Source organism: Oncorhynchus tshawytscha, linkage group LG08, assembly GCF_018296145.1.
Source record: "Oncorhynchus tshawytscha isolate Ot180627B linkage group LG08, Otsh_v2.0, whole genome shotgun sequence".
NCBI classification, from domain to species: Eukaryota; Metazoa; Chordata; class Actinopteri; order Salmoniformes; family Salmonidae; genus Oncorhynchus; species Oncorhynchus tshawytscha.
The window spans coordinates 60,520,962-60,538,979 of record NC_056436.1 but is presented as its reverse complement, the minus strand read 5'-3'; the positions used below and the strand labels follow the sequence as shown (position 1 = coordinate 60,538,979).

Here is an 18,018-nt window from a genome sequence, read left to right as displayed (position 1 = left end):
TTGAGGATCTGAGGACCCATGCCAAATCTTTTCAGTCTCTTGAGGGGGAATAGGTTTTGTCGTGCCCTCTTCACGACTGTCTTAGTGTGTTTAGACCATGATAGTTTGTTGGTGATGTGGACACCAAGGAACTTGAAGCTCTCAACCTGCTCCACTGCAGCCCCGTCAATGAGAATGGGGCGTGCTCGGCCCTCCTTTTCCTGTAGTCTACAATCATCTCCTTTGCCTTGATCACGTTGAGGGAGCGGTTGTTGTCCTGGCACCACACGGCCAGGTCTCTGACCTCCTCCCTATAGGCTGTCACTGTTGTTCTTGGGCACAGGGACTATGCTGCCCTACCAAGCAAAAATGCAGTAACTGATTATAGCGTGGAAATTAGAAAAATGGCTTGTATTTAACTTGGTTTCACAGTATGCAGTTACTGCTAACATGACCCCCAATTTCTCCAAAACACAATACAATAGAGGCAGGATACTTGCCCACATAATTAAGCATGTGTTTAATATAGCAAAAATTACATTAACTCATTTTTGGGAGCTGTCTTTTAGCCAAGATATGAAATGCAATCATAATTGACTGTAGCACATATAAGGCACACACAACAGTTGGGATGAACTAGTGACACATTTCCGGGCAAGAGAGATCCATTTGAAATTAATGAATTCTTCCCTCGACCGTTGCCCTGCAAGTGTATACTCGTCAGACGTCAGGATACGTAATCAGAAGTGTCCACTTAATTTGAGGGCTGAGGGGATAGGGTGTGTCTTTTAAGTGTTTGGAATGTAACCCTGCACTTTTTGGTACTCGAAGTCTGTCCGTCAGGGGGTGCTGGCTCGCGCGTCACAATTTCACATACAGAACTAGCATACACACAGCACACAACAAAAGCTAGGCTATCGATATACTACCCTGTGTCTCTTTCCCGTCGAGACAGCTTAGGAAATTGGCAATATAGCTAGCCAGCTGTTATTTATCGTTTAATAAATATGTCGACCACGACCGGCGGTGGAGAGTTTGGCAACCCTCTGCGGAAATTCAAGCTCGTATTCTTAGGCGAACAAAGTGGTAAGTGGAGGTCTTTTCAGCAGAGCATGTGAGTATTTGTTTTGGTGAGAGTACCGCTATCTGACGTTAGCCTGGCTGTTAGCTAGCCAGGCCGAAACAGAAAGATTATGCTAAACGACGCCTTGTTATGTTAGTTAGCTATATGTTAGCCAAGGGAACTTGCTTACTAGCTAACGTTATCCCATTGAATCAGCAAAAATTGGTTGCTTGAGATCATATTGCCAAAGATATTGGTGGATAAAGCTATCTAGCTAATTTAGGTACTAGCTAACGTTAGCTTGGTAATATATTTGGTCGTATCCCGTAACTAACTAACGTTAAGATACTGAACTGTCGGTGTCATTCACGAGTTCAAGTTACATTCTTTCCATTTGATGTGAATGTTTTTCTGTTTACTTGGTATCTAACTTCAGCTTGTGTGGGTGGAGTCAGTTTGCTTAAGCCACGTCTGTCAGAGGGGAGCCAGTTGAGCTTGCTAACTCACTGAGCCTTTTATTCAACCTTGGCCATTTCCTGTGACAAACGTCAACATTCAGAGAAATAAACCAGACATGCTATATTATTTCTTCAAACAAATATTAATTCAGATTTGCATAGCCCCAAAACGGTATATCGATTTTCCAGTCCATTTGAGCTAGCTAACGTTAGCTAGTTATCGCCTTCATTCGTGGCTCCACCCTTTGCCAGCTCAGCGTGGGTCAGTACTCCAACGCCTAGTTTTTCGATTTATCATGGGAATAAACAATACCTTCACATATATGATCACTGTCAGTATTGTGTTTTAAATAGCTAAATGTTTATTATAAAGGTACGTTTTATTGCTTTTCCTCACGAATTACAGTTGCAGAGGATCATGCAGAATTTAGAAAATGTCAATGTAAACGAAATGTTCTGTCTTTACAGTGGGAAAGACATCGCTTATCACCAGGTTTATGTATGACAGCTTTGACAACACCTATCAGGTACATGATCTTATCTCAAGTACAGTACTGGTAATTCATTGCATGTAACTAACACATCAATCAAATGTATTTATAAAGCCCTTCTTACATCAGCTGATATCTCAAAGTGCTGTACAGAAACCCAGCCTAAAACCCCAAACAGCAAGCAATGCAGGTGTAGAAGCACGGTGGCTAGGAAAAACTCCCTAGCAAGGCCGAAACCTAGAGAGGAACCAGGCTCTGAGGGGTGGCCAATCCTCTTCTGGCTGTGCCGGGTAGAGATCATAACAGAACATGGCCAAGATGTTCAAATGTTCATAGATGACGAGCAGGGTCAGATAATAATAATCACAGTGGTTATAGAGGGTGCAACAGGTCAGCACCTCAGGAGTAGATGTCAGTTGGTGTTTCATAGCTGATCATTCGGAGTATCTCTACTGCACCTGCTGTCTCTAGAGTTTAAAACAGCAGATCTGGGACAGGTAGCACGTCCGGTGAACAGGTCAGGGTTCCATAGCTGCAGGCAGAACAGTTGAAACTGGAGCAGCAGCACCACCAGGTGGACTGGGGACAGAAAGGAGTCATCAGGCCAGGTAGTCCTGAGGCATGGTCCTAGGGCTCAGGTCCTCCGAGGAAAAAGGGTAACATTAGTTGGCATCCACACCACTCTGAGCTTTGGGTTGTTTTGCTTGGTGGAAATGTCTGCCTTTGAGAGCCATGTTTCTGTTTTTTGTAACCTGATTATAGCTTGCATACAATATGATACAAAACTGGGGGGGAAACAAGGACACAAGGCCATATTTTTCTTTGGCTTATTGTTGAATGTAGTATAGTCATGCAGTTTGGTAGTGATATCTGAGGAGAATGTTTTTTGTCTTGCAGGCAACAATTGGCATAGACTTTTTATCGAAAACGATGTATCTGGAAGATCGTACGGTAAGTACCACTTGGCTTCTATATCATCTGCATCACTTTAAACCATTTCACATGTCCCTTAAGTTTGTGCCCATATGAGATCATTGTATATCCCCCTCCAAGCCACTGTCAAAAAGGGGCTTAGGTAGTCTCCTTTTTATCTAATCCTGACTAGACTGCTTGTTTAAAGCATGGACGTAGATGCACTATGAGTTGCAGTTTCATTATCAGTTTTCATTTAGCCCATGTTTTCTTTCCTACCATGATTCTGTTTTTAGTTCCATCATCATACGTTTTTGTCTCTGTCCACCCCTCCCCTCCATCCCCATGGCTGGGTTTCGAACTGTGTCCGCTCCTCGGTTTGTTGTGTGGTTGGCCACAGATTCGGCTCCAGCTGTGGGATACAGCCGGGCAGGAGCGGTTCCGCAGTCTCATCCCCAGCTACATCAGAGACTCAGCCGCTGCTGTGGTGGTTTATGACATAGCAAGTAGGTATCACCTCCCTGCCCTTCCCTCAGTGGACGGAAGGGGAGAACAGGGCAAACAGCATTTCCGCAGCTTGGCAACGTCACTGGACTGTAGTAATGAAAATAGCCTCCTAGTGCTTCAGGGCTTCCATTGTCTGAGAATTATGTGCTACCATAAAGTCAGTAGCTATTATAAATGACATTGTTGGTGCAATGGTTCCAAATAGGCCAATAGAGTGGAATGGTATACCTCTTAGTACATCCAGTGGTGATTGTGCTTGTGGAAATGTTGTCCCTAAAGGTGCTTGTCTAAGGAATGGGGGAAAATCTTTCCTTGCTCCAAAGCATTGATTTAGAACATTTGCCATCTGTACTTAGGTAACTAAAAAGTGTCAACATTGGGAACAGGTCATCTGCTAGATACATGGGAAAGCTTTTTCCTATTCCAGGATGCATGAGCATTTCCGCCTCTGCTGCCATGATGTTCTCTTGCAACTATTTTATGTCGTTCCTCTTTTCCATTTTCCCTTTCCGTCTGTCCCGTTTCCTCCGTCCCGCTCCCCAGGTCCGACTCCAGCTCTGGGACACTGCTGGACAGGAGCGTTTCCGTAGTCTCATTCCCAGCTACATCCGCGACTCCACCATCGCTGTGGTGGTTTATGACATCACCAGTGAGTTAGAGCTGTGCTCTCATCACTGTAATGAGGGGGGGCAGGGTCAACTGAGATATTACATTGGGAAGGATGCTGTCATAAGACAGTAGCAAACCTCAACAGCTTCTAATGTATGAGTAGTGTTGCTATTATTGGAGGCATTTAGTGTCGCCATGTAGGGACTTTAATGATGCAACTTCATGGAGGTTAGGGAGTTTTCCCTTGTATTAACAGTGGCGTGGGGACTACTATTCCTTTATGTGCTTAAACTTAACTTACTGTTTACTTTTGCTTACTAACACCTGGCTACTGTGTGTTCACTCCTCCGCTGAAATCAACTGTACTTTCAATGAGGAGCAATGACTGTTCTGATTTGCAAATGTATCTAACGTGTTCATATCCCCTTCACCCGCAGTTCAAACCTCATAAGATATTTAAAGTGATCATGCTCACTCTGTATGCATTCTGAATTGCTACTGTTCTTCCACTCAGACCTCAATTCATTCCAGCAAACCTCTAAGTGGATTGATGATGTCAGAACAGAGAGAGGAAGTGATGTCATTATCATGCTTGTGGGAAACAAAACAGACCTGGCTGATAAAAGGTACATGGTGTGTGTGTGTGTGTGTGTGTGTGTGTGTGTGTGGAGAGTAGTTGATGAGGTGGTAAACGGCAATGTGGTCCCTGAACTGAATATTGACCTATTTGACTGTTGTATGTGTGAACACTTTGTCTCAAAGCCTGGTTCCTCCTCCCTCGATTGTATTTGGCATCCCATCTTATTTAGATTTTAATGAGTATATTGGGCACAACATTCATTTTTCAAGTGTGTTCTGTTTTTGATCTATTGAACTTTACTCCATGTTCACCCTGCTTACTATTTGGTTAAACGTTTCTTTTTTTTGGTCAAATTTTGGTTTTATCAACATTTTTTTGTTCCCTCTCCCCGGTGTCTCCCCATGTCACTTTGATTTGGTGTCCACTCCCAACCCCCTGACACCACCTTCCCCTCCTGTCACTCCCCCTGGGACCATGGCAGACAAGTGTCTGTAGAGACTGCAGAAAGGAAAGCTCGTGAACTCAATGTGATGTACATAGAGACCAGTGCCAAGGCTGGCTATAACGTCAAACAGGTGGGTGTCCAGTTACCACCAGCAGGTGTTCAAACAGCCTCCAGAACTGCTCATTATGCTCCCCCTTAGGGAGAGTAATTTGTCATGTACTACGTGGATTAGATGTTTAATGTGGACCAAGTGACTGTGCTGTGAGTGACTTTGGATTCCCTCTATAGCGTGTCAAGCTGTTTCATCTTTTCTCAGCAAAGCTGCTCCCTCCTATCCGTTTGTCTCTCAGAGGCATGACCAAACTAACCCTCTCTCTTTCTAACCAAAAACTCTGAGCTCTTCGTTTTCTCTCCATCTCCCCCTTTCCCTCTCGGCCTGTCCTCTTTCATGTCTGTCTATCCCTCCATCTCTCCACCTCTCGGCTGTGGCCTGAGCAGACAGATCACCACGGAAGAGGGCGAGCAGAGAGCTAAGGAACTGAATGTCATGTTCATTGAAACCAGCGCAAAGACTGGCTACAATGTCAAACAGGTAGAGCTTCTGTTCACTCAGGATAGTTCCGCTCAATCTTCCCTCCTAGACTATTTTCACAACTTCTAGTTTTCCCTTCTCTTTTCACTTGACTCCGCATGGCCTGTCCCCCTTGTCCTCTCTGCGTTGTGATTCACTTCAGTGCTCAGGTGTTGTGTTGACGTTCACGTCCACTGCTTTAGAACGCTTCGGCATCAATTGTACTGCGCTGTCTGGCTCCATGTTGTTTTTTTTCTTATTTTGCCTCGTTCCACAAAATGTCTGCTTGTGTTTCTCACTGTTTCGCATGGAGCCATCAACAGGCTTATTGAATGGGGATAGAATCTAAATAATCACATGACCAATTTGACGCAAGTTAACGACTCTTAATGTGTTATTGGGATATCTTCCAAGAAGAATGTGTAATAAATATCAGGATCAATTTTGTCATGTAGCCCCATGTACAAATATACTGTAGATTATTATTTTTTTGTGTGTGTGTGAAATGATCTCTTATAAATATTGACTTACCATCTAGGCTGTAACTGTTATGTGGCCAACATTACATTATTGATGCACTGTGTGGTACGGCTGTTTTGCTCCACTGTTTCCTTTCTTGTGGTTCCTCAGCTGTTTCGCCGTGTTGCCGCAGCCCTACCTGGGATGGATAGCACACCAGAGAAGAGCAAAGAGGACAGTATCTTTTCACAAAGGGGTTATTCCCGAGGCAGAATGGTTTGTAGTGTGTTTGAGCTCAACATGTAATCAACACTCCAGAAATGTGTCAGTGTCTGTTGTAATGTTATCTGTTGCTTATGAATTTAATTTAGTTGAACTTGCATAATATCCCCCTCCCCTCCCCCCTAAATGTTTGATGCATGAAATGTCTAATGGAGAATATTCCTTAAGCACCTCCTCTCTCAGTGATCGATATCAAACTGGAGAAGCCGCCGGAGATGGCTGTGACAGAGAGCAGCTGCTCCTGCTAGTAAACACCTAAACCCCCACCTGACCTGCCTCCTCCCCACCAACAGCTTGTGTCTCAGTGGCCACTCTCCCCACCCATGGCTCACTGCCATCGGCTGCAGAACCTCTTTCGACTCAGTGATTTTTCAGAGTAACTGTGTGGATGTGCTATTACTCTGTATTTAAACAGATCTAAAGATAATATTAAAGGTAAAAAGTAAAACTGTCAACACAGAATAGGTTAAATGCTGAATATGATCAGATTGTCATCCAACTGCATGGCATTATCTAGGATTGCAGACTGACAACTAAATGCTCCTGGGTTATTGCACTTTTTGGAGCATTAGTGCCATCACACTTGACATTGTTGTAAAGTGATATTGTTTGAGATTATTTAAGTGACTATGAAAGGTCTGTCCCTTTTTAGTTCTTTGGTTTTATTTCCAATGGAGAGTCAGGAGTGGGTCAGCTACAGTATTCTATATATGTGATCAACAAGGTGTCTGTTACTGATTCCCATAATTCTTTAAATACTTTGTTGCAAAAAGATTCCCCTCAACTTGATGAACATTATTTTGAATCATTGTTGGCTCATCTATTAATTTAAGCCTAATGAATAAGGGATATTTTTAAGGGCAAGAACAGCCAAATAACTTCATTTAGGATTACTGTAGTTAGTCGACTGAAGATTTCAATGGCGGCTGGTTTGTTAATTTGGCAAGTTGTCCAAGGGGATGCTTCAGAAAGTACGTGTAGCCAATCCGATAGGAAACAAGGGTATACATTTTTAGAAAGGGGACATAATCCCAAATTCATTGTACTGGAAAATACTAACTTAAATCTACTGATGTACACTTCAAAACTATGGCTGCTCTGTCAGAGAAACGTTCCTCAGTCATCTACATGCATACAAACATCTTGTGTCTGAGGAGAAAAGGTGATTAAAGTCCATGTGTGGGGCTATGGAGTGAGCAGGTGTCAACCCTTTTACACACTAAATGGAAACATGTCACTTGGCCCATACAATGTATCCTACTCACCCTCCAATTGATATATGTATTGTCTTGTTTTCATCACACTTGCAGGAACAGCGTGCTCATCATGCAGGATTTATAGACGGTTAAGAACACAGATGCCTTGCTTGTTTGTTCACCAACGGTATGCACTGAATCGAGTCCCAATATTGTAAAGATCGAGAGGCCTGCTGACGGGCCTCTGGCTTCAGTAGTTGTTTTGTAGAGCAGTTTAGATAGTTGTATCTGAGGATCAACTAACGCTTCCTAACACCCTTGCTGTAAAAAAACAAGTGCAGTGAAGATAATTTTTATCGCTATTGCCTGTGTATGACTGTTGTTTTTAATTTATTTAACACAAGCAACTGTAAAATCGCATTGTATGCTTGACAAAATTTAGAGTTGCTGGCACGCATGTGGAAGTTGGTGTTTTATTTATTTCCGTGTCTCTGCTTGGATGCTGAATTTCAAAGCAAAAGCCAGGCCTGGTTGTTTCGTCTCAAGTCACCACGGTCACACTGATGATGTTGACTCCCTGCAGTGTGTATAGTCAGTGGATTGGTTTAGGTACAGAAAAGGCTTCTCTTCACCCCTGTCCTTTACCACGTACATACGGTGGCATACACAAACCAAATAACCACAGTCAAAAATGGCCCAACCACACACACCAATAGCTGTAGATTGTTTGAAAATGTCAACATTTTAAAATGTTTAAACAAATGTAGATAAGTATTTAATTACATCGAACAACCTTTAGCTTAATAGCTAAATCTATTACCTGACGCTGACTGAATACTCAGCTCTGTGCTTTTCTGAAGTGTCTGTCCAGTTGAAATATGTCTACTAGTGTTTAGCAATGTTTCTGTGAATAATAATGTACTGTTAGTATTACTCTGCTGTAAACAAAAAGGATAGTTAAAGAACACAAGTGTATCACATGAAGTAAAGGTATTTCACCAAAATTGTTCCAAGCTTCTCGCAAATGATTTTTATGAATGTTATTAATAGGATAAGCCTACCTTTACATACACATGACTTTAGAATTGTTCATTTAACTTTGTTCCTACAAAATGAAGAATGTCAGATTTGTTATTTATCCGTGTGGTCTTTAAAATATCTTATTTTACCTCTTTCTTTTATCCATATAATATAGTACTACAGGTCAAAGGTTATTGGCCCTAATGAATGGAATGTTGCCTTTTGTCACTACAGTCTAGCCCTGATCAATAGATGTATGGGCCTTGTCATGTATTCCACAATGCATTAGTGATAATTGTAACCAACAATGTGACCGTTTCTGTGCCAGGAGGACATTTTATTTTTGCACAAGATATTGTGCATTTACAATATACAGTATGTAGACTTTGAGAGTGATTTATTGGCCAAGCATAAACTATTTATGACTGATAGGATCAGCGTTCTCCGTTTTCGATTTTACCTGAAGGTTATAATTATTCCGAGATATCACCTATGGCTACAACTATTGAGGTGGCTTATTCTAATACCCAACAATAATTAATTACCAAAATCAAGATTTGTCACATTGCACACGTTTACACATCATGAATAATATATTGAGGCAAAAATTTGACAGTGTACAAATAGCTAAATACAACTCAATTGAATTGACATGAGTCTGATTTAAATATCATTGAAATATATAGGTCTATGTAGCCTAAACTATGGCCTATTTATATTTTAATACAGTAATCTCGGTTTTCATTTGAAGGGTCTTTATATCCTTCGCTTGTTATGCAAAGAAATTGGCAACTTTGTAGTTGTCACATTCCTTCTGAAGTTGTCAGCACAAAAGACAGATAAACATCTTGATTGTGTTTTGCGGAAGTCTGTATAAAGTGTCGCGGAAGGGCAAAAAAAAGCATCTAACGACGTACTTGGGTGTTCAACGAGTGGTCGGTAAATAACGAGCGTTTTCGATAATCACTTTAGTAACGATGGTTTCGGAGATTTAACGATGCTCCTACCAAGGTTATAACGATTGACGTAGCCTTAATATGCTTTTGGGAAACTGGGCCCTGGACTTTATGTACGAATGAAATCTAGACGAATTAAATCTAGGGATACCATCATTCCCAATGTCAGCCAACTTGAGCTAACACAAGCTAGGAGTAGTTGTTCTCATTCCAAAACTATGTGTGCACTGTGTAGACAAGAAAAGATTCCAGTAGGCTACCTGTGTGAATTCCGGAAGGAGTTACGTGTAGAGTTGTTCTGCATTATTTTCGGCTGGAATCTGGGTGGGTCAGGAATCCAGCACAAAAATCCAGTCTAACTTGATATGATAATTAGTGAGTATATCCGGATTGATCTCACTGTCATAATAGAATAGCATTTTGGAGGCAGGAGGATCGGACTGGATACACAACATTAATTCAGTGACTTTACTAGCATTGCCATTCGCACTTGTTTTACTGCTTATTAAGTAGCTACCCTTTTTCCCGTTCATCCAGAACGTTATTATGTCTCGAATTCTTTCGGGAATTATACCAGACGAGGCAGTCTTCACAGACTTCAGAAGACAAGCCTTGTCAACGGACAACTGGTACAGTAAATATGACAAGAACGGAATGGAGGTCTGGGTCGAGGTGGCCCCAGTAGCATCATCCCCTCAAGGAAACAAAAACATCCCTAAAGTTCACAAGATAAAGGTGAGGACACTGGCTTGACTCATCTGTCGATTTGATACACAGTAGTGTAGCCTAATGTTTTAGCACTAACACTTAACAGTATATGGCATGGATCAGTTGAGTTGTTTGACCAAAATATGTTCTCTCTCTCTCTCTCTCTCTCTCTCTCTCTCTCTCTCTCTATATATATATATATATATATATATATATATATATATATATATATATATATATATATATATATATATATATATATTTCCCCCACCTTCATTTAACCTGGAAGGCCAGTTGAGAACAAGTTCTCATTTACAACTGCGACCTGTCCAAGATAAAGCAAAGCGGTGCGACAAAAACAGCAACACAGAGTTACACGTGGGATAAACAAAGTACAGTCAATAACAATAATAGAAAAATCTGTATACAGTGTGTGCAAATGAAGTAGTCCAGTTGAGAACAAGTTACAGTGTGTGCAAATACATAGGCCAAGTACTGTATACTTGTTCAAAAGGTAAGGCAATAAATAGGCCAATAGTGGTGAAGTAATTACAATTTAGTCATTTACACTGGAGTGATAGATGTGCAGATGAGGATGTGCAAGTTGAAATACTGGTGTGCAAAAGAGCAGAAAAACAAATATGGGCATGAGGTTGGTAGTTGGTTGGATGGATGGGCAATTTACAGATGGGCTGTGTACAGCTGCAGCTATCGGTAAGCTGCTCTGACCGCTGACGCTTAACGTTAGTGGGGAGATATAAGTCTCCAACTTCAGTGATTTTTGCAATTCGTTCCAGTCAACTATATCTATTCAACTATATTAACAAAATATGGGAATATCCAGTTTTCTATTATGAATCCCATAGTCTGAATAGAGCAATAGACATTGCATTAAAGGACTAACTTTTACCCATTCCTGTCCTTTGCCTGACCTTTTTCCAATGTATCTCTATCGGGGCTCTCCACCCCTGTTCCTGGAGAGCTGCCGTCTTGTAGGTTTTTGATCCAACCCTAATCTAGCGCACCTGATTCTAATAATTAGCCGGTTGATGAGCTGAATACGGTTAGTTACAGCTGGGGTTGGAGCGAAAACCTTTCAGGAGGGTAGCTCTCCAGAAACAGGGTTGAAGAGCCCTGCGCTAAGTAGTCTTTTGACATTTCAATGTCCCTTGGAGACAGCGTAACACAGGTTTTCTGTTCCACATTTGCACCACAACCCTTTTGTTTTTGTGTGGCAGCATTGTTACAAGAACACCTAGGGGTTTCCAGTTTTCCATGACCATTGGTTTATCTGGTGTCGTATTTTATTGTAGTGAGTACTCAACAGATAAGGCCTGATCTTGAGATGGAATGAATTTACTGTGTTACTTCAATAATCAATTTACTTCAATGCTCTCTTTTGCTGTTTGGATTTCAGTGCAGAATGACCATAAAAGATGTGTCAGCCGCCACCATGTACGACGTCCTTCATGATGGCCTGTATCGCAAAAAGTGGGACCCCACCATGTTGGAGAGCTTTGACATTGCCCGGCTCTCCCCTAACGCTGATGTGGGCTACTACTCATGTGCGTGCCTCTTATTTGCTTGAGATAAAAGTGCTAAACGTTACTAAACGTTTGTGGTTCAAAGATGACCACAGGTGAAAATGTGCAGTAAATCTGGTGTAAAGTATTTTATTTACATTCCTTCCACTGTCCCATTGCTTTGAGGAACACATTTCTCCATGGTGCCCCTCCACTGAATCTCTGTTTCCATTGCCTCCTCTCTCACTAACTTCCATTACACTATATCGCATTGGTTCCATCAGCAGTTGTAGTGTACTTCTTATTCTGCCCTCAGGAGTTCAGATAAGGCATAAGGGAGCTGGTTTTTAGAGTGTATTTGTAGTCTACACGAGAGTGCAGTTGCTGCCATTGAAGGTCTTCGGAATCTTTGGTTACCATGACAGGGGGGTTTTGTAGGAAAGCTCTCCTCAAGTAGTTTTTCATTTGTTGTTGTCCCTTTTGGTTTTCAGGGCTGTGTCCGAAACCACTGAGGAACAGAGATGTGGTGACGTTGCGTTCGTGGCAGGTGACGGACGACGAGTATGTGATCGTTAACTACTCAGTCAAACACCTGGTACGTATGCCATGCACCTTCACCTCCTTGGTCTGTAGACTCTCTGGCTCTTAGCAACCACCCAGTATATACAGCAGTCTGTCTCCGCTCTACCATTCCTATAGTTCAATGGCAGTTATTGTCCTCATACAGGCCCTTGCAAAAGTATTCAGACCACTTGGATTTCTTCACATTTTATTGTGTTACAAAGTGGGATTCAAATGGATTTAATTGTCTTTTTTGTTGTTGTCGACAATATACATTAAATACTTTAATGTCAAAGTTGAAGAAACATTTGAAGAAAAAAAAGACTAGAATATAGTCATTGCATAAGTATTCAGACTCTTTGTTTAGGCAGGCCTAAATTAGTTCAGGAGTCAAATTTGGCTTAACAAATCACATAAGTTACATGGACTCACTCTGTGTGCAATATTAGGGGTTGACATGGTTTTTAAATGATTAAGCATGTCTCTGCCCCCATACATACAACATCTGTAAGGTCACTCAGTCAAGGATTGAATTTCGAGCACAGATTCAAGTACAAAGACCAGGGAGCTTTTTGAAAGCATCATTAAGAAGGGCAGTGATTGGTAGATGGGTAACAATAACAAATCAGACATTGAATATCTCTTTAAGCATGATGTGGTTAATAATTATGCTGTGGATGATGTATTAAACCACCCAGACACCTCAAAGATACAGTCGTCCTTCTGAACTGAGCTGCAGTACAGGAAGGAAACTGCCCAGGGATGTTACCATGAGGTCATTGGGGATTTTAAAACAGCTTCAGAGTTCAATGGATATGATGGGAGGAAACTGAGGATGGATCAACAGCATTGTAGGGACTCTACAATAATGACCTAAATGACAGCGTGAAAAGAAGTGTACAAATTTACTAAATATTCCAAAACATGCATCTTGTATGGAACAAGGCACTAAAGTAATACTGTAACAACAACAAAAACACGGCAAAGGAATACACTTATTGGCCTAAATGCGAAGCCTTATGTTTAGGGTAAATCCAGCACATCACTGAGTAACTGCCTCCTTATTTTCAAGCTTGGTGGTGGCTGCATCATGGTATGGGTATGCTTTACATTGGCAAAGACTGGGGAGCTACCAGAATAAAAAGAAACGGGATAGGGCTAAGCACAGGCAACCTGGCTCAAGTCTGCTTTCCACAGGACACTGGGAGATGAATTCACCATTCAGCAGGACAATAACCTAAAACACAAGGCCAAAGCTACACTGGAGTTGCTTACAAAGAAGACAGTGAATGTTCCTGAGTGGCCAAGCTACAGTTTTGACACAACCCAATGAGTCCCACCGGTGTGATTTAGGACTTCTAACCCCTTTTAAAAATGGTGGTATCAACCATTAGTCTGTGTGAGACAAGGGCGGATCTTGAAGGGGCCCGGGGCTGGGTCTTTTTACAAAAATGTCTGTAGAGTCAGAATGGTTTGAGCTACAAATTATTCAAGCTACAGTATTTCTGAAAAGCTGAGACTAATGAACACGCATGTTTTGCTCTATGTCCCTCACAAGCTACACAAGTCGTTAGAAGCTGAGGGGTTCATCTACATAGGTCATAGGAAATCCCAGGACATAGTGTCTATAATACTGTAATAAGCTCACATGGTTGCTGTCACAAACTCAACACAGTTGTCACTGACTATTTGGATATTCATTTCCCACTGAGCAAACCATTTCTGTACTTACAACATTCATATAAATTCATTTTTATCAAATTTTTGAATGCAACTTTTGAATGTCAAACAGTTTTGTGTTCTACTTGTAGACCTGGATGTCCTGAAAAGAAAATGGTAAAACACTTCATTGTGAAGCTAAATATAAGGGCTGGACATGCAGATAAATGATAGTCAGAAAAAATGAAAAGCTGATTTTTGCTGGGGTCTCGGGACTGATAGGGTTAAATCTAATTGAAATTCTATGGCAAGACATTAAAATTGCTGTCTTGCAATGATCCCCAACATCTTGACAGAGCTTGAAGAATTTTGAAAACATTAATGGGCAAATATTGCACAATCCAGGTGTGCACTTACCCAAGAAGACTTACAGCTGTAATTATTGCCAACATGTATGGACTCAGGAGCTGAATACTTATGCACAGACTGTTTTATTTAATACATTTTATTAATCTTGACAAAAATATATAAATTGTTCTTCCACTTTGACATTACAGAGTATTTTTTGTAGATTGGTCCCATAAAAAATATAATTAAATTCATTGTAATCATACTTTGTAACACAATAAAATGTGAACAAATCCAAAGGGTCTGAATTAATTTTGAAAGGTACTGTAGATGAGTCATATAACAGAACCACCTAATGTATATTTAACAAGATGAGGTGGTTCTAATGGGGATGAAGAAATTATGTTTTTATTGCAATGTAACATTCAGTTACTAATAGGTACTGAATGTTACAACGTTCTACATACGCCCAAAATCTCAGCTGATTTGGTTCTTATTTCTTCCGTCACAGAAATATCCTCCCAAAAAGGACCTTGTGAGAGCCATCTCCCTCCTGACTGGCTACCTGGTGAAGGCCACAGGACCCAATAGCTGCTCCTTTACCTACCTCTCACAGGCTGACCCCAAAGGTGAGACCCACTGACCTTCTTCAGATCCTATGCTTCAGTTGTCTTTTCTTTACTGAAAGATATTTGATACAGGGTATGTTACACTACAGGTACCAAGAGTTGCTGTGAATATTGATTATTTTATTCTGTATTTCAGGTTCTCTTCCTAAGTGGGTGGTGAACAAAGCGTCTCAGGTTCTGGCTCCCAGGGTACGAATAATATCAGCCATTGTTACTAATCTTCCTTCTGCTAAATTCTGTAGCTTCTTTGTGTTTGACGACAGAGTTATAACTGTTTTTTAATTTGGTTCGAAAGCAACAATCAGCCAATACCTCTGTGTGTTTGTGTGTGTTACGATGGTAATTCTTGTCCTGAACTAGGTAGTAAAAGCTTGCCATCTTAAGAATATTGAGAGTGGGTTTCAAGTCCCTTAAATTACCATGGTAACCATAAAAAACACACTGGAAGGTCCAGTCCAGCTCTGTTTTATTTTTTTGACATTTAAGTCTCTCAGGAAGAGAAAATGACTCTCAGCAGCCCTGTAGAACTTGTTCTTCTGGTTTCATAGCATGTGCAGCATGAAACTATTCAGGGCAAGGTGTGTCTTTGTGTGCGAAACCAAGACTGTGTGTGTGGCTCATAACTGTGATTGAATGGAAACCTGATGATTAATGATTAACAGCTAGCTGTTAATCATCTTAAATTGCACCCCACTTACGCTCTTTGTAATATCATTACATTATGTACAGTGCCTTCAGAAACTATTCACACCCCTTGGCTTTTTCCACACATTTTGATGTGTTACAGCCTAATTTGAAAATGGATTAAATTGACATTTTTTAAGTGGTACTCAGTTGATATGTTGTTGGATTTGCCCCAAACATAACGCTTTGTATTCAGGACATGAAGTTAATTTCTTTGCCACGTTTTTTAGCAGTTTTACTTTCGTGCCTTATTGCAAACAGGATTCATGTTTTTGGGGGTATTTGTATTCTGTACAGGTTTCCTTCTTTTCACTCTGTCAATTATATTAGTATTGTGGAGTAACTACAACGCTGTTCATCCATCCTCCATAAAATACTTATTGACTCAAGACATTTCAGCTTTTCACTTTGAATTAAATTTGTAAACATTTCTAAAAACATAATTCCACTTTAACATTATGGGGTATTTTGTCTGTAGGCCAGTGACACAAAATCTCAATTGAATCCATTTTAAATTCAGGCTGTAACACAACAAGTGGAAAAAGGAAAGGCTTTGGGAGGTGTGAATACATTCTGAAGGACTGTACATGCATATGACTCAGGGCAGAACTGTAAAAAAAAAATGAGGTGAAGGGGAAAAACTAGGCTGAGGCTCAGCTCTCGTTCTCTGACGCACTCCTCTCTCCCTGCAGGTACTGAAGTGTGTGCACAAGGCGGGCCAGAGTTACCCAGAGTGGAAAGAGCAGAACTCTCCGGATCAGAAGCCCTGGTTGTACCCAGAGCAAAGCACCCTGCCCATGATGGACCCGGCCGAGCTGACCATCCAGCGGGCAGACTCTCTGGAGAACGTAGATGAGAGCTCTCAGCTGGACATTCAGGAGAGTAACAAAGCAGAGGACAGCAGCTGAGCACGTCTGTCAGAGGAGATGAAGCCTAGACAAGAGAGGATGGATGGACAAGCTCACGCAGACCTAAAGACTCAAGTCCTCAACCTCTCCATGGCACATGATCCCAATCTTTAAAGTTTTAAGATCCACCCCCAATTTATTTTGTACTTATCCAGTTTTTGCCTTATAAACCACTATTTATGCCTATATGGAGGATGAGAGAATAAACTGTTTACATCTGTTTGGCCTTATGGAGCTGAACAACATACCAACGAGTGGAAATTCTGGTTCTTCCCCTCCACCTGAACTGATAATGCAGCCAGTTTTTGCCAACAAACTGTGCCAACTCCAGATAATGCACTGGCAGAGGTGCTAGATGGACTTGGTTGTTGATTGTTACGTACAGCTACTTTTAGAAACGACAGCATCAGGTATTTTATATTACCAGCCATGCTTGATAGTTTTTTATACAATTTGATATGAGGTTTGGAATAATTCAGAAGTTAAAGAAAAGCCAGGATTGGCTGTTTTGATTTCCTGAGTATAAATTAAAGTGAAAAGATGTATTTGTGTATGATTTTTTATTTGATGGAATACTTGTTTTTTGAGCTACATTGTATTTCACTATTGTCTTTATGACTGGAAACCATGAGTATGACTAGACAGAAAGTGCCTTGTTATTCTGTAGGTTCCCAAATGGGTATTTATTGAAAGTTTGTGCAATCTGGGAGGGAGACAGTGGAATTGTTTCCATTGCTGGTTATATATGCTTGGTATGCATGCTTTGGACTTACTGTAGGCACTGCATATAGGAACCAATGGTGACTTAATTAAATGGAAATAGTTTTAGCAAAATATCACACATAGTATTTTAACAAATGTACACAGTGAATTGTATGATTTATTTTGTGTTATTACCTGAAGAATCACCATCATAGATCTTACCCCTTTTAAAGTGTATTTATTTTCATAAAGTTACTGATAAGTAATGTCATGACAGAGCAAGCAAGGATCCTGAAGTTAGCCTTGCATACAGCTCTTGAACTTGACTTTGAAGACAAATGATTGTCAAGTCGTTTTTTTAAATATATAAACCTCAGATAAGGTTCACGTGTATGTGTGTAATTAGTGTTTTGCTGTGACAGTCAGTCAACCCCCCCCCCAACAGAAACTCAAAGTGGAACAAGTTAATCTACTGTGGTGTCACTGGAGCAATACAGGGAGACCTGTTTTTCATAGGAAGGGAGGGTGTTTGTGTTTCAGGGAACATATTGTAGTTGCATGTGGCGCATGATCTGATTTAACCTGCATGACCTGATTTAGCCTACATGACCTTTTTTTGTTTTTCCTTGTCAGCTCGGGGATTTGATCTAGCAACTTTCCGGTTACTGGCCCAATGCTCTAACCACTAGGCTACCTGCCGCCCCAACCTGATTTATCCCAGATTAAGCTTCTGTAACCATGTAATGATTCTTTCATCGAAAGAGGAAA

The 18,018-nt window shown here is 41.0% G+C and overlaps 2 protein-coding genes across 6 annotated transcripts; both read left to right on the top strand.

The window, feature by feature from the left end:
• The first annotated feature begins 706 nt into the window (after positions 1–706).
• Positions 707–8,559, top strand: LOC112256192 (ras-related protein Rab-6A). 5 transcript variants are annotated; one of them, XM_024429260.2, is made up of 8 exons: positions 707–1,065; positions 1,969–2,027; positions 2,889–2,942; positions 3,954–4,059; positions 4,534–4,645; positions 5,543–5,636; positions 6,246–6,312; positions 6,540–8,559. In XM_024429260.2, exons 1-8 carry the CDS (start codon positions 987–989, stop codon positions 6,602–6,604), a joined length of 636 nt encoding a protein of 211 aa, XP_024285028.1. In that variant the 5' UTR covers positions 707–986; the 3' UTR covers positions 6,605–8,559. The 5 variants fall into 5 exon arrangements, with proteins under 5 accessions (XP_024285028.1, XP_024285026.1, XP_024285025.1 ...); XM_024429258.2 differs by lacking the exon at positions 5,543–5,636 and adding an exon at positions 5,081–5,174 and having other exon boundaries at positions 716–1,065; XM_024429257.2 differs by lacking the exon at positions 3,954–4,059 and adding an exon at positions 3,304–3,409 and having other exon boundaries at positions 726–1,065.
• Positions 8,560–9,488: 929 nt separating this feature from the next.
• LOC112256191 (START domain-containing protein 10) lies at positions 9,489–17,637 on the top strand. The gene is made up of 6 exons (XM_042325726.1): positions 9,489–10,263; positions 11,654–11,801; positions 12,251–12,354; positions 14,839–14,956; positions 15,093–15,145; positions 16,333–17,637. The coding sequence occupies exons 1-6, from the start codon at positions 10,075–10,077 to the stop codon at positions 16,546–16,548; spliced, it is 828 nt and encodes a 275-aa protein (XP_042181660.1). The 5' UTR covers positions 9,489–10,074; the 3' UTR covers positions 16,549–17,637.
• Positions 17,638–18,018: the final 381 nt, after the last annotated feature.

Bases quoted from the DNA above. Each gene is read 5' to 3' on its own strand.
- LOC112256192 (XM_024429260.2), top strand. From the start codon at position 987: ATGTCGACCACGACCGGCGGTGGAGAGTTTGGCAACCCTCTGCGGAAA. The intron at 2,943-3,953 runs GTAAGTACCACT...CCCGCTCCCCAG, and splicing joins TGTATCTGGAAGATCGTACG to GTCCGACTCCAGCTCTGGGA. The intron at 6,313-6,539 runs GTATCTTTTCAC...CTCCTCTCTCAG, and splicing joins AGAGAAGAGCAAAGAGGACA to TGATCGATATCAAACTGGAG.
- LOC112256191 (XM_042325726.1), top strand. From the start codon at position 10,075: ATGTCTCGAATTCTTTCGGGAATTATACCAGACGAGGCAGTCTTCACA. The intron at 14,957-15,092 runs GTGAGACCCACT...TCTGTATTTCAG, and splicing joins CTCACAGGCTGACCCCAAAG to GTTCTCTTCCTAAGTGGGTG. The intron at 15,146-16,332 runs GTACGAATAATA...CTCTCCCTGCAG, and splicing joins CTCAGGTTCTGGCTCCCAGG to GTACTGAAGTGTGTGCACAA.